Raw genomic sequence first — 16304 nt, forward strand, 5'->3', positions numbered from 1 at the left:
TGCAAGTGTATGTAAATGGCAGCATCAGCATGCCACCATACGCCAGAAGAAAGGTCTGCTAAAAATACTGGAAGTGATTTTGAAAATTGATGCCAATTCTTGGCATCTCAGGCACTTAATACATTCAAAACCCTGATTAGATGAATGGAAATTTCACTCGGAAGGGCTGAGCATTCACATATGCAATGGCTACATCTCATCGGGAATCTAGGCCAAATTGCTTTTGAAAATCTCAGTAGGGTGCTTATTTGCATTTTTGGCATCAGAGTACTTTTGAAAATATGGTGGTAAGGCTGCCATCCGTCAAACACTTCAGCAGGTGCTGAGATTTTATGCAAGCACTTGGCCGAGTTTCTGTATTCGCATGGTTAAATTCTATCACGTGCCCAGCTGCCTGGAGGACCAGAGACCACCTCGGCAGGCTTTAGTCCCTCAAGGTTAGGTATTTGAAAACTATGGATTTGCCTAGTCTGCAAACAAACCACAAGCTGACACATTGCACCGTTTCCTCAACCTCTTCACTCAAACTTTAAAAGAAATCCATGAAAGTCAGGTAATCTTTAACAGACGGGATTATGGAAAAGCCATTTCCAAATGAGAAAATTGCATTCATGTTTGTTATCTGCTGCCTCCCCTTCACATATATTATGACTACACATTTATTTTTCTAGTACTACTAGAGAGACTGTGGAAAGAAAGTATTTTCTTTCTTTTTCCTCTGTAAAATTGTCAGCAGCATTATCTTAAAGGTGCTGGATGCCATATTGCTTATAGTATTACCAGCACAAATATGTATGACGATAAGCCTCAAGGCACAGGAGTCAAAGGATAAGTGTGTTTTCTGCGACTCTCCTCTAACCCACTTGCTTTTGCTGGGATAACAGGACGATCGCTGTGCGTGTTCACGCGCGATAGAGAAGCTGCATTACGCCTGCCTCCTCGGCCGTTTGCAGAGAGTCGAGGAACAGTCCCAAGTGATTAATCAAGCGATGGCCGAGCTAGCAACCCTTCCCTACCTGCAAGACATCAGTCAGCGGGATACCAGACAGGTAAGTATTTCTTTCTAATATTCATTTTGGCCTTAAGAGGCAGAGAGCCGGGGAGGTAAGGGCTGGGGCAGAGCACTGCGCTGCAATTTGCTCTGGAAGTCATTTTTCGAATGTGCAGACCTGAAGTAGCTTTAAAATCCTACTGCAGTGCCTTGTCAGAGGAGGTGCTAATCACCTGCAAGGATGACTTTTATAGAACCAGCATGACTCATCTGTAGGCATATTTTTAAAACCTCTTCTTTTCCCCCAAACCTCCCCAAATCAGTCTGGGAAAATGATTGCAATTATTCAGATGGTGCTACTTTAAGATACCTAACATCAGAAGCCACCTGCAGCAAAACAGGCCGAATCTAGTTAAAGCTGAGGAGAGGGAGGAAAGGAGAGAAAAGATTTTCTTTCCTGGCTCCATCTACGGCTTGCTCCCTGTCTGTGAATAAACCCAGCTACCTGCTATGCTTTTGTTTTCCCTTCGTAAGATGAGGGCAGTGATGCTAACAGGGGTATTTCAAGACTAGAGTTATTAATAGCTTGAGAATACATTGATAACCTGCAATCAGAAAGTACCGTATGGTTGCTCTTCCACGAAGCTGCTGGATTTTTGGATGGGGGAAGGAGGGAGCTCACATACATGCAAATTTTAGAATATTTCATTCTGGCAAAAAGACAGAAGTCCCTCCACCATCCCTGCATTTAAATGCAGTCCAATTTTGATGATCCAACTTGGGTTCACTAAAAACTCTTGGTTTTCCCAAAGCCGGTCCCTCGACATTTGTCTGCAGTCCTGCAAAGCTCCTAAGCTCTGCAGAATTAAAGCTTCACAGCAGCTTGCTTTAGGGAAGAGGAGCAGCGGCCTGCAACTGCAGGAGGTGGTTGCCAGACTTTGAAGTCTGGGCTCGAGATAAGGGGAAAACGACATTGCAAAGAAACGGTGCTATTAAAGGACCTGCTCCTTTTGATGCAAGTTTTCTAGCCTTCAACTTCAGCAGGGCCACATTTCAAGGCTGACTAAAGGGTCTTCAGTTATTGGTACACACTTCCGTGATAGGTTTCTCTCCAGGGTGCAATATTTTCAGTACGTCACACGTTAAGCACAGGCTATTACACTGCTGCCTGTATCTTGTCATGTAGTAATCATAAGCCTGACCTCCCTGGAAAGCTTCTTGGGAGAGGCTCTAGGCCACCCGAGACAAAGGTCTTCAGTCTTGTAGGGGTAGGACTGGGCAGAACGAGGGTCTGTGCCGGGAGTTTTAAGTGACAGATGGTAAACCTCTCAATGAAACACATGCTTTGTTTACTGAGCCCAAGGTAAAAATGTTTTTTAAAATGAAAAAGGCAGAAAATCTCTACCAGCTAGACTGTCCAGAGCATTACAATGTATTAATTCAGCATTCATTTCTTTTTCTTTGTCCTGTCATCCTTCTGTAAAATGTATCTTTAGTCTCTGTGTGTGCAAATGGAGGCTCAGATGCTTCGTAGATAGAATATTTTAGTATACTTCAGGCACCACAGCATTAAAGCACAAGACTGCAAGAAGAACTTGCAGAGTAGCTTCACCAGGCAGTGACTGATGGGCTTTACCTTTCCTGGTGGCATCAGCTCGCATGGCACAGGTTTCCCTTTATGCCAGTTGGGACCGTTTCCCTACAACATTGCAACTGAATCGAGCACAGAGCATCACTGCCCATCTGCATACCAAAACTATCCAGGGAAAGAGCAAAAGATCCTCATTTTCTCAGCCTTCCTGTCATCCTCCTCTTTCCAGTGGGGTCCGGGCAGGATGAAACACTTGCAGGACTGGGCTGTACTGGTGTGATTCAGTGGCCCACAATGGATGCTACACAGGCAGCCCCCCATATCCGTGAATCACAGCAACAGAATCACAGCGCCCGTGCTGACTCCATGTGCTACTCGCTCTTCAGCAAGTTTTCTAAGATATATCTAAATTTTTCCATGAAGAAAACTGAGCTGGCCAAATTCTAATCTCACTGGTACTAATAAAAATTTCAAGTAATTCCTCTGAGGTCATTCTGACTTCACATTGGTAAAACTGAGATAAGACTTTATGACCGAGCAAGGCAGTTAAATTGTGTGAGCTAGAAAATGCTAAAGATGCCAAATGTTTATTATCACATACAGTATAAGTGGTATAAAGTTTAAAACACATTGAATTTATAATAGTGCAATTTGCACTGATTCAGCAAGGATCCCAAAGGCATTTCAGTTATAAACTCTTCTGTGTAAATGTCTTCCTGTAACTAAATAAATAGAGTCCTAATCTATGGCACAGAGAACCTCAACTGAGTCTTTTTTAGAGCAGTATTTATTCATAGACCCTGGGAAAATAAAGATTTCTCTGAGCTTGAGTAGTTGAACATAAGCGGGGAAGAGCCCTGAAGAACAACTTTCCAAAGTTTACCAATTCAATGTCACCATATTTGTACATCATAAATCAAGAAGATATGTTAGAAGAGTAGAAACCTATTTCAATTTAAAATCAAATAAGGACAAGATATTTTTTAAAAATGCAGCATTTTTCCTTGGTGGGGATTTTCCAGAAAAGATCAGCTGTGGGTGAATTACTGTGATTTGCCAACTGTCCACTCTTGTAGCACACACATTTTCTCTGCCAGTAGACCTGGTGAGAAACTTTGGTGATAAAAACTAAAACCAGAGCTCACACTAGGTGCTTTTCACTGGGACATATCAATATCAGTGAAACTTAAATTGGAAAGGTTTCTCATTTTGACATCTTGGCCAAAGCAGTGAGGTCCCCAGCCTGGCTGGGCTGTCGGAGCAGCTCCTTGGGGGGCACAGACCTATGTCCTGGTCCCCTGTCGAACAGTGGGTGCTGTTCGACCAGTTCTTCAGAGAGAATCACTCCAAGAAAAGCAATGGAGAAATCCTCCTCTTCCCCTGACCGGTTCCTCCTCAGTGAGGTTTGAAGGAGGATCTGTGCTTTGCCCATTCTGCCCTTAATACCCTTAATGTCTGGGCTGTGTCTATTCTGGATTCACCAAAGGAGACTATCTATCATAAAAGTATTGTGATGGAAAATTTCTGACAGGTTCTTGACTCTTCGCATTGAAGTCAGACACGGAAATTTGCAGGTTTGTTTTTCATGAATACGGATGCATGACTTAAAAAAAAAAAATAAAAATTAATCAAACGTTTGGACCAATAAGATTCAACTGAGTAGCTGCACAAGCACAGAGGAAGCAGGCTGGAACCAACCACAGCAAAATTCTTTAGAGATTCCAAAGAAGTTTCCTGCATACTTTATCCAGTGTTGGGACACAAACCAAGAATTTTAAATTCAAAAACCTGAATGGCAAGGTAAACTTGAGGAAATACAGGTCTGCTCCTTGAACCTCAAGGCAGCATTTCTGTATCTTGGGCAGATGAGCCTGAACACTGGTGTTGGAAGTTTCATCACCGTATGTGCTCATATTAGGCTGCTGCCCATCTACGTACAGAAAGAAGAGACAATTTCTCTGTGAATGCTTATGCTTATACTGTCCAATTACTTGTAGCAAGTAACAAATTTAGGAAGAGGCACCAAAAACTATTGCTCAGGTTCACTTTAACCAAGTAAACGTTTTGGAATAGACCTAACAGGGCACAGCAATCTCACCGGTATTAAATACAAATTTCTCCCCGTTTGTTCCGAAACGCTGATGCTAATGGCTGCTCGCGGGCAGACACCTTGGATCCGACCCTTGTCTCTCTGTTACTGAATTAAGAGCAACTGGAATGTTTCTGAGTGTCTGGGAAGGGTGCCGGGTGAGGCAATGCTATGACTAGGCTGGAAGGGTACTGGAGCAAGGCAATACTACAACTAACTTGAATTTTAGCCTTCTCTCTAACACTAAGGACTGATTAGCAAGTGTTTTCCTACAGCTTCTTTTTATAGTTGATACTAGAAATTGTGAGCCTTATTTTTATGCTCTGTTATGCTGAATGATGGGGAGAAGGGAGGGTTTGCCAAAGAAAAAGGATAGTAAAAGCAGGGAAAATGAGCTAGATACTTCCAGCTACAGTAAAAGCATCTCAGCTTTAGTGTTGTCCTCTTGTGAGGTTTTACATGCTGCTTTAAATTACGGTACATTAGCCTTGGGAGAAAACACTAAAAACCATCCATGTACGACACAGAATATCCCAGACAGCTAAAGAATGAAATACAGAGCCTTTATTCTTTACAGCCCAAGTCTTCCTTTACTAAGTATAAACATTTACTGCATTAAAACATATAGGCTCAAGTACAAATTTTCCTGAGGATTTTTTCCCATTGTTAAGTATTTTATATCCACAATAATACAGTGTAATGGCTGAAGTGAAGATGTGATGGCAGTGCTCATTGTGTGAAAGATGAGTAATAAAATCATCAGCGTACAAATGATTTTTTAATTAGGTTTTAATCTGTGTATTTAGAGAAGTTATTTCTGTGTGAATTCCACACTGATAATTTTTATCTTGGTGCCACAGCTGCGGTTGCTAATGGCGGATGCCATGGACATCCTTGAAGGAAAAAGAAGTGAGCAGACACGTGTGTGGAATAAAATTCAGAAGGTAAAAGCCTGCAGGAAAGGGCAGGAGAGTATATTTTTCCTTGGGGAGTAAATGTCCACCTGAGTCATATCTGTTCAAAAGGCAGAAAAGAAAGTAGGTGCCATTTGAAACCTGGCTCTGTGCCTTGAATTCTTGGTGCTCAGGCACTAGCCACAAATACGTATTTATTATTTGCTTTAGCCCTTATGGTTGATCTTTGTCCATGTTAATAGTCTCATGTGGTTATCTAATGCGAAAAAAATAATGAATAGCTTATTTTTGGCTGATAATTATACTTCTCATATTGTAGAGACATGACATTCTTTTCATATGGGGTACTGGGCTAATTGGGTAGGGGGGGAGGGAATATTCAGCCAGCAAATTAGGTCCCTTAGTGGATCTCAGATGAGGCTTTGGTGATGTGAGAAGTAAAAGACGTGTAAATGCCTTTCTGGAGTCTCTGCACAGCAACTGGTCAATTTAATTCTTAAAGGATTTGTGAAATGCAGGGAGTCTTGTGTTCATTCTCTGTACAGATGAATCTGGCCCAACGTAATGACTAATAGGTCAGGCTGGGATCTAATAGGACTATCTTACATTTGCACAAAGTTTTTCATACCAGAGCAAATCACACCTTTGACATTCAGCCACTTCCGAGGAAAAGGATAGCAATGCATCACGAGGGAGGGAAAATGTAACTAATTGTTTGAAGCATGGGTCTCACCCGCTGTCCTACAGCTCTGTCAAATCCCAGATGGACGCACGCTCGCTCTGGGTTGTGGCTGGAGTGGGAGGCTGGAGAACAGAGGGCTTGAATTTCTGCACTGGAGGGACTTGAAATTGTCCCTCGTTGGGATTTCGGATTTGCAGACAGATCTCAGGGAAGATAGTGAAAACTCAAACCCTGGCTGCCCTGAGTCAGTGTAACCAGGATAAGCAAATAAGACAGAGATGTCTGAAAGGAATCACGGGGTGTGGGGGGGGAGGGCCAAGGTATTTTCAGAGTCTGCATTTCCAAGTGATTTGAATTAAAATTTCTGAAGGCATCTCCTCTGAGAGAAAGCCTGAGTAGGGGCATTGCCTCGGCTAGCTGTCAGATCAGTGGCTCTTAAGGTTTTCAGAAAGTAACCAACATCCAAATGCCCAAAATTATAGACAGACCAGGTTTTCTCTTTCAAACAAAGGATAAATACTCGTGCCGCTTTTACATTGCACCAGGATAGTCTCTAGACCTCTCACAGCTACCTACAGACCATATGAGAATCTTTTGCAACACAAATGCTACGTATGATATGAATGACACGCATTTATACAATTACATGCATATTTCCTGCCATATATACTAAACAGTGATAACTAGATGAATGCAGAGTCAATGACATATTTACAAAGAGCCTATTCCCTGTACTTGTCTAGCACTTCTCCTCCCGATTTTCAGACAATAGACTTCAATATCAAAGACAGTTTTCCAAAGTTTTTCCAAGAGTCAGGATTTTAATCCGCAGTTAGGTGTTTGAATAACCAGGCTGATTTTCACAACTCTGAATGATAACAGTTCAGAGGCTATTGAGGAAGGAGCGCGGCTGAAAGCTGGACCAAATACACAGATATCTAAATACTTATGAAAGGCTCATTAGAAGTTTGTTGGGGATACCAAAAAGATTCCCACATATTGCAACAGACAGTGGCTAATATTTCATTGTAAATTCAGTAAAACAAAGTATTTTCTTTTGGTGTATTCATACTTAACATATGTACATCCTTTATATTTCTCTGGATACTTTTACTTTCAATATAGTCTTAAGGGAAGTCAAACTAGCAATTAAAAATGGACTGGTATCCCATATTATGCCACATGAATCTGTGCACAGTTCAATACTAGGGAATAAAATTACTGAATCCATGAATATCTGCTCTCTGCCATTTAAAAATTCAGTACAACTCAGATAACTATTTGATTTGAGAGATGTTGTTCTAAGCAGAATTCACTGTTTGTTTCATAACACATAAAATATTTTACTATATTATATCAGAACAAAGAAATGAAAAGCATCATCAAATATTTCTTTTCTATTCTACTTTTTTCCAAAATTTAATTTCAGCATATTCAGCGTGTTCTTAGGAAAAAAATCTCTTTAAATAGAGGAGACGGGAAAACACTCAGGGAGCTTGGGCGCATTTTTTGTTGGATTTTTTGCTGGTTTGTCCTTTTTTTTGTTTAAGAATGTTACGCTAGGTTAAAGAACTCTAACACAGTACTAAGGAGGAGGATTAAATCTGATGATTAAAACTTTATGTGGTGGGGATTACCGCATGTCACTCATGCTAGAACCATGTCAAAAAGTTCGGTATTTCTCAGTTCACTCATCACAAGACGCTGACCGTAGCGGCCCACAAAGAACCTGCACACAGATCTAGTTACAAGATAGTTATTTGTATTTTTGCTATTGAATTAATTTACATGTATTGGAAAGCAAAAAAGAACATAAAGGAGTTTATACAATCAGCTATAAACACAAAACTCTGGAAAGCTGACAGCTACGCTACCACCAATGAAGTTTGGCTTTTGCAATAGAAACAGCTGTTGCACCTAATGAAAGCACTCAAAAGTTTTCTCTAATGCAGAAGAATTATAGCAGTGCCTGTTTTCCAAATGGTTAAAGGGAACATTTTCCCAGAAATTTTTTTACCACCTTTCTTCTTCTTATAGTTTTCAGAAATTCCCAGACTGAACTTGCTGGTGGCCAGACTGCTGGGCTTAGAGAGGATTCAAGGCACCGTATTAGGGCTTAGGAATTCTATTTTTAGTTACTGGCTCTGTCCAAATTGTGCTATACGTTGAGTAGCAAAGGTACTTAAATGTCACACCCTCTGCATTTCAAGAGAACGGACTTCTCTGAAGCCACCCTTAGGAATGGGAAGCCCTCCTAAAGCAGGCAATAGGCAACTCTATGAGAAAGAGCATCAAACACCTCCTTTTAAAAAGGCTTCACTCCTCACCAGTGAACAGAGGTAGAAACGTATTTTTGCTTACTGGATTTTGAAGTGTAAATTCACTTCTTAATCCAAATCATTATTTTAACAAGACTGACTTAGCCCAGCAGCTTGAGCAATGACCTCTGATGCACAAGGCTCAGCAGCAATAAGCTGGAAACTTCCAAGAGAGGTTGAGGGGAACTAACCTGATAATTCCACTTGGTCCCACAAGACTCAGTCCAGCCACTGGGCCTTAACCAGATGGGAACACCACCATAGTAGCCAGGTCTGGCCATGATTGACTAGCTTCTTTGCTGATAGAGTCACATATGATGTAAGTGGCATCTGACGTGAACAAGAATGCTGGGACTAGCGGTAAAGCTTGGCCCAGAGCAACTCACGGAACCAGGTCTCTGGGATGGCTATTGCAGGACTTTGTAGCAGCTATAGACAGGCAGAGGGGTTTAGAGCATCTCAGATACGTATAACAGCAGGGAGGCTCCTCCTTTGCTCTACAGAGCCTTTTGTTTCTCTGTAGTCTCGTAAGAGAAAAAATAAAGAAATAAAAAAAGATTACTTTCCTCTCTCATAAGAATAAATTCATTAATAAAGCCTCACAATATTGTTACAGTGAGAGGCATTTCATGAAATAAATAGATACTTTAGAGCCTATCAACCAGAAACTTTTGACATCCAAAGAGAGGAGAGCCAAATAAGCGCAAGTGCCAGTATGGCTCTGCTTCCCCTACAAAGTTAATAATGTAGTTCTAGTTCTCTCCTCCGTTTAGCCCCTAGGCTTTCATAGCAGTTTCATAGGATCCTCTTAACATCATTTGAACAGCCAAAAGAGAGACAGGAGTTGGCAAATAAACACTTTCCTACACTTCCACATGTGAGACACTTCATAAAACCTTCACATTCTAGTTTACCTCAAGGGCATCACATACTTTGCAATTTAGATAAGTTATTATGCCCATCACTTGCTGAGCTCAGTGGAATGCCTGTTTCATAAATCTGAAAGCAGAGCAAACATGGATGAGTGAATAAAAGAACAGATGTAACTTACATAAGGATAAGTATATGACAAAAGATGCACTAATATATATGAATATGAAATGAAGTAAAATTAGCCTAACATATTATATAACCTTTTAGCCAGGAACACAGATTTTCAGCCGTTGACCTCTCCTTACTACATGTCTGCCTTCTGCAGCAGCAGGGGAACACTATCTGATGAACTGTGCTCTTCCACAGGCATTATCTCTTAATTGAAAATCAAGCCATGGAGAAGGGCCATAGACTTGCTTGGCTTTTCGTCAGCCAGAGGAGCAAGGAGAGAGATTCATCGTATGCTGATGGAAAGCGGACGTGCTGCTGAATAGTATTGTGCTGGCTACTACGACAGTTACTTGATGTATATGACATTGTAATGTCTTGTAAAGTCATCCAGGCCCATGCCACAGCCACCGGGAACTCACTTGTTCTCAGAATGTGTAGGCTTCAAAAGCTGTTGCATTTTGGTGCACTTTCTTGAGTCAACTTGGCTATTCCTGAACTAACAGCAGGAAAGTGGTTCCTGGTTTGTTCTCATCTCAGGGCTGTGATGCAGCTGCGTGTTTCACGAAGGCATGGACCCACTGTGTAAAAGGAAGGGGGAAGCAAAGAGTGGAAAAGGATAGGAAAAGCACATTTTCTGAAACAGGAGTGGAAGTCTAATGTGTAATATCTGATGCGTAATGAAGTCAGAAAAGTGCAAATGCAAAAGGAAAATAATGTTAGTGGCACTGATTCAGGTAGAATGAGAGTGAAGGAAATGAAGAGCAGAGCAATCAGGTAGAAAAGCAAAAAATTTTCTTACAGTTGACCAAAGGTTGGCTTCATGCTAAGATTAGAAAAAACATATTAAAATATTCTGGAAAGGATTAACTCAGAATCAGCAACAGCCTTGAGAGGGACAAGATGAAACTATGGCAGAGGTTTCTAACCTGGCACTGAGGAAAGATTGCAGACCAGGCAGAGGAAGTTGAGAGAGTGCGTGAGCAGAAAATGAGATCTGCTCCACTGAATCCAAAGTGGTACGAAAGAAATGTAGGCAACCAAAAATTCTCATCAATAAATTCAGCTGCACTGCAGGGACAATAAAAGTGTGACAGCATTCGCCAAGCTCTTTGTGCAAGAGAGTGGTGGCAGTGGAATTTCAGGAGTTATCAATACTCCTGGTCCCTAAAATAAGTTCCTGCCCTTGTGAGTCTCTGGTTCTGCATGTCTTGCACACAAGAGAAGCAAAGATGCCCCAGCAAGATGCCTACATCGTCCTCAGCTACACTAGAAGAAGCAGTTCCAACCTGCCCGTTTCCCACCCTCCAGACCCCAGTATCTAATATAAAGCTGAGTTATTTAGTGACCACACACTAGACAGCTGTTCCTCCTGATCACAGCTAGACCAGCATTGCAATACAAAAAACAGAGGTGTGACTCTAAGAAACAGGGAGCTTTAGTGCACATGCAGCTTTATTCAAGTCTGAAGTAGATGTGGGAAATTTCATGTTTGCTGTTCCACACCAGTAGGAAAGTTTCTGTACATATAGGTATGGCTTTTTCCAGCTAAATCAGTTGGTGTAATAACAGATATCATCTACACCCACCATTCTTGGGCCATCACAGGCACAACAAAACACTGCTAATGCTATTGAGAAAGAGTTTTGTTATGAGAAAGGCTTTGGTCTATTCCACCAAGCTATAAGGTGCGATAAGTCACTGGAATAATTTTAAATGGCAGCAAATCTAGCAACTGAGCAGTAAATGTCCTAAACATTGGAATAATGTAGCTGGTTGTAGCTGCCTAGCAGTTAAATCATGGGCAGGTCCGGGGATTAACAATCCACACACAAGGCTTTAGATAAACATTTCCCCAGCCCTTGCTAATCATGCTGTCAGTTATAAATGAGCAGTCTGCTTACCTGCTGCCCTCCACCAGAGAAGGTCTCCAGCCCTATAAACACTTGCTACCAGGTATTGTTACTGCTGTGAAAAATAGCATGAGTCAACAAGACTGCTCATAGTAAACACTGCGCTGGACAGTGATTTCAGGAGCGCTTATAAGGCACAAAAGGACCATCTGAGTTGTAAGGTAGTTAATAAATGTAATTCATTACCAGCATCAATATTAATTTTATTCAGCTCCTCATCAGCAAACACTCTTTCCTCCATCTGCTTTTAGCATCAGAGCTTTTCTGGAGTGCTAAGAACCCACTGGCAAACATTGGTTTTCAGTGTTTCACTGAACTCATTCCTTTACGGTGGAAACGTGCAACAGAGCTGTCTGTCAGACTTCTTTCTTTAAAGAAAGGCAGTGCGTACAAACGAGGCACGTGAAAAAACAGAAATGGAGCATGAGGGACAACATATTTATCTTTGGCATTGGCATCTGAAGCTATGAATATTTCTCGCAGCAGGTCCAAGGCAAGGACTGTGCAGTCAGTTGGGTTACATGGTCAAACAAATGTAGGGAAATGACTTTGGCGTGCCCATGGCAGTTCAGATCATGCGCTGCTGTCCAAACCCACCGCCTTCCAAAAGCAACCATAGCAATTCCAATGCGCTTTGCTTAACACACAAACAGTAAAGCCATCATTTTCTTTTTCCAGCTACCAAGCAACCTTTGTTCTAACTGACCTTAATGGGAGGTACAGATTGGGGTTTCGTTTTCATTAAAAAATCAGTAGCTTTTCTCAAGCATACGCTCAGCTTTTCCTCCTTACTCCACACAGCCACCCCTACTTACCCGTGGGCCCTTCAAGGGCTGTTCCTCTGGTTATATTCACTCCAAAGAGCGCTTTAGCAAGTGGCTCTGGGAGACAAAGGAAAATGTTGAGAGGTACTTTGTGCTTAAAGGCAGCTCATTTGCCTTCTATTACTAGTAGCTCCCAAGCAATAAAAATAGATTCTGTATGCCAGAAGATCCTTTTTGCCATTACTTGTTATTTATAGCTCCTGCATATATTTTTACAAGCACCCGTTTCTTATTTGAAGTGACTCCCCTGATTTGCACTGGCACGTAGGAATTTCGGATGTTTAGGCATTATGGTGAGTGTACACACATGCATCCACGCGAGACATGCTTTTACGATTTTACAGTTTACAGAGTCTGCTTGCTGCTTATCCAGCTACATTTTTTTTCTAAACAAAATTCTTTTCCTAAAGGAGTTTTTCCTTGTGGGATCCTGGCTCTTTCTCATTTCATTCTAAACTTTTTAGCAGGTGCTACAACTGATGTTTTGTAGTTGTATTCAAATTCACGCCGATCTTTTAGAAGACATGTCTGCTTTTGAGTTAGCTTGTGACTACAATAGCTCTCTCATTTTTGGATAAGCCACGAAGCTTCCTTTGGACATTCAGTAAGCCATCGAACATGGACATCAGTTCCTTGGAACGGCCCCCTTGTGGCAAAGGTTGACAAGTTTCATGACATCTGTGGTCCATCAGGACTTGGACAAAATCACACCGAATGATGGATAGCATCACAGTGTTCCCTCATCGTAGCGGGCACATAGCACGTAGTTAAGAACCATACGTGGGATGTCTTATCCCAATGAATATATAGGAAGGGCAAAGAATATACTTCATGGTGGTACTTCAGGGCAAAACCAGATGCATCCAGGCAAGTTCAGAAGTAACTGATAGGACATTACCAGAAATGCAGCATGTGCTTCAGAAAAGGAGATGTGAACTTCCCAGCAAGCCCTGCTTTGAGGAGGAGGTTGGTCTAGATGACCTCCACAGGTCCCTCACACTGAAATCTTTTGGTGCTTGTAATTCAGCTGCAGCCAGCAAATGCTGCTTCTACATCCCTCCACGCTGCGAGCGAATCAATCAGGACAGCATCCAGAGAGCAGGGCTGAGCGCTCACAGCAGCAAGTCTCTCCCCTTTATCCATCACTGGACACCATGCACAAAAGGGCGGGATTAGAAATATTTTTGTATGTTCCAAACAAGGCCTGCATTCTTCCTCATCTTTGTGTGGGTCTATGCTGTGTCACTTCAGAAACTCCTGTAGGTCTGAATCAAAGCCTAAGCCAAAGGGAAACCATAGATTGCCTCACCTGATTACACCCTCTGCAGTTCATCCCTCCAGGTAATCCTGTTGCATTGCCTGTTACCCAAAGAGCTCTGTGTTTTCATTACAGACATTAACTGCACTAAATACATGTAGCAAGAGCATAAGTATTTACAGATTCTGCCCAACATTAGAGAATGACATCAAACCATTTCAGTTAAGAACAAACTGATCACCTCAGTATCCACATGGACCACAGATCATTTTCTTCTCCCAGCAAAGTCAGAACTAGAATTCAGAGCAGACTAATTGACTTATAGTCCATCCAGGTACGTCTGGTGCACTAATTATGCTTTTTACCTTCTCACTCTGTGTCAGAATAAAAATGCCTTGATGTGCGGCACTGAGGAAAGGCAGACACAACCTCACTCATTCAACTGATTTTCCCCAAGAATAAAAGAACAGAAATACTTTGGAGAGGTGGTCTGTCAGTGCTGCAGCTCTGTGCTGGTGTCTCAGCAACACGGCAAAGGCTGTGCCATCGAGGCTGGCAGCTTCTCAGTCCGAGGGCACACACGGACGTTTTCTCCTTCCCATTCATTCCTCTGGCTTCAAAACTAGTGTCGCTTCCTTCAGGTGGGCCAAACAAGTGTGCTTTTCTTGTCCTGTTTCTCATTTTCATTCAGCCACCAGCCCAGAGAGCTCTCTGTCCTAACCTAATTCCCCCATGCGTTAGACATGCAGACCCAGCATCAGCCCACTGCTTTGATTGCCCAGGTACCTTCGTGGACTCGTGGGCATAACACTGAAGGTGGACAGTTGAAATGCCAACACCATATATCTGTACTCTTGCAGAAGCCCAGGTGCTTTCTCAGTGTTCATTCCCTTGCTTTTTGTTCTGCCCCTCTCCAGATCAACAATTTCCACCACTGATATCTTCCACAACATATTATCCATGCAAGAATTCGAAGCACAAAAGAATTTTGAGGCAATGCAAAATTAATGCAATATAAAAGAGCACAAAATAAACTCTACAGAGTACCTAGTTCATTTTCAAATTTCTGTCCACAGACTCCTACACTCCTCCACTTAGCTTGATCCCAAAGCACCTATAGATACCACATGGATGTGGACTGAGCACGTAATTTGCTTTAAAGGCATCTTTTGTTTCTATTTCTTCCCTCTTTCCATTTGATCTTCATTCTGTCCATTCTCTTTCTTTCCTGCTCCCTCCAGCTGATCGCAGGGGCCAGACTAAAGACAGAGAGAAAAATCTAGTGAAAGAAATAGGGTCAGGAGCAGCCTGAAATCAGAAGATAATGAGGAATAAATGGGAGGAACTTGAATGGAGGGACAGTCGTACACAGGAGCTTTTAGGTGGGCCAGGGCTGTAGAGATTGATCCAAAGTAGAAAAGCTGCCACTGCACTGCTGGGAGTAACTGGGAGAGCAAATACTCAGGATATCTTGAAAGTAAGGTGTCATAGTAGTGGAGAATTAAAAATAGGTTGAAGCCCAGTTTGTCTTCATAAGTTTTCAGGTCACCAGGCACTTGAGAAAAAGACCATAAAGACCCTGTACAGCTGTGTGGACGGGAGAAGCGTGGTTCCATAGATTCAGGAGAGTATTTAAGGGACTTCACTCCAAGGCTATCATGCAGCAAGTTCAGCTCCTGGGGGCCGAGCTCAGCCCCTGCAGAGGGGACACGATGCTGCTGACCAGCTCCCAAGCACAGACTGTGACACACGCGGACACTGTGGGGATCAGGGGTGGGGAAACATAACCCAAGTACAAACAGTGCAAAGGACGGACCCGACGATGTTCATCGCTGCACGGGTTGGGATCGGACCCACAACAAGCCTCATGCGAATCACTGGCAACAGCAGCAGCGAACGCTCTGCTGTGACCCAGGTCCTGCAGAGCTCTTTCACTGTGGCTTCAGCGCTGCTTTAACCGATACAGTGGCTGCAGGGTTTGGCTATACAACTGCAGGGTTTGGACTTGGCGTCAGTCTGTGGCCAGTTATTGCTCTGCTTGGGAACAAGTCACAAGTCTTTTCAAAAATCCACATTCCTCTAACAGCTGTGGCTCTAAGACTAATCACATTTGGGCTGGTTACAAACCAGGTCCTTCTGCCTAATCGCATCCATACGGATTCCTATTTAAACAGTTACTGGGGGAGGGAGAGAAAAAAAGAGAGGAAACAGAAAGTGAAGCAATTGATTTTAAAAATTTGCATTTCCCAATCAGAGCCCCGAAGGTGGCTCACCACAGTCCGACAACAGAAGAGCGAGCACAGGGAGGTTTTAAATCAAGGCAAAAAGACAGAACATAATGCTTCCAATTTACTTTCTTAAAATGAAATGTGCAAGCTAAAAAGCCATGAATAAGCACTACCAAACACTGCAGCCACCAAAGAGATTTTTAAGCCACTGCCCTCCCCGCCCCCCCCTTTATCTTGTCAAGAGATTTTATTTTCATTGTGTTCCTATGGTAATTTAAATCAAGCTAGGGCTCAGAGCATACAGTGTAATTGTAAGTCGGCGAGGGTTTGAATGCCATCACTGCTGTGCAAATAACATCAGCAGCTCATCAGCTGTGTCAGTAACATTGCAATTATGTAAGCAACTATTATTTCCACCCCTGATATGCCATATTAGAACGTATTTTGGGGGCTGG

At 42.4% G+C, this 16304-nt stretch overlaps 1 protein-coding gene across 1 annotated transcript in view; it reads left to right on the forward strand.

Annotated features, from left to right (window-relative positions):
- Window positions 1-16304, forward strand: part of SPATA16 (spermatogenesis associated 16) — a 77799-nt gene that overhangs the window by 59297 nt on the left and 2198 nt on the right. Inside the window, exons 8-9 of the mRNA XM_009940090.2 lie at window positions 885-1049; window positions 5532-5615. Coding sequence (XP_009938392.2) covers window positions 885-1049; window positions 5532-5615 — 249 coding nt within the window. The remainder of the gene's footprint in view (window positions 1-884; window positions 1050-5531; window positions 5616-16304) is intronic.

This window comes from Opisthocomus hoazin, chromosome 4, assembly GCF_030867145.1.
Source record: "Opisthocomus hoazin isolate bOpiHoa1 chromosome 4, bOpiHoa1.hap1, whole genome shotgun sequence".
NCBI classification, from domain to species: Eukaryota; Metazoa; Chordata; class Aves; order Opisthocomiformes; family Opisthocomidae; genus Opisthocomus; species Opisthocomus hoazin.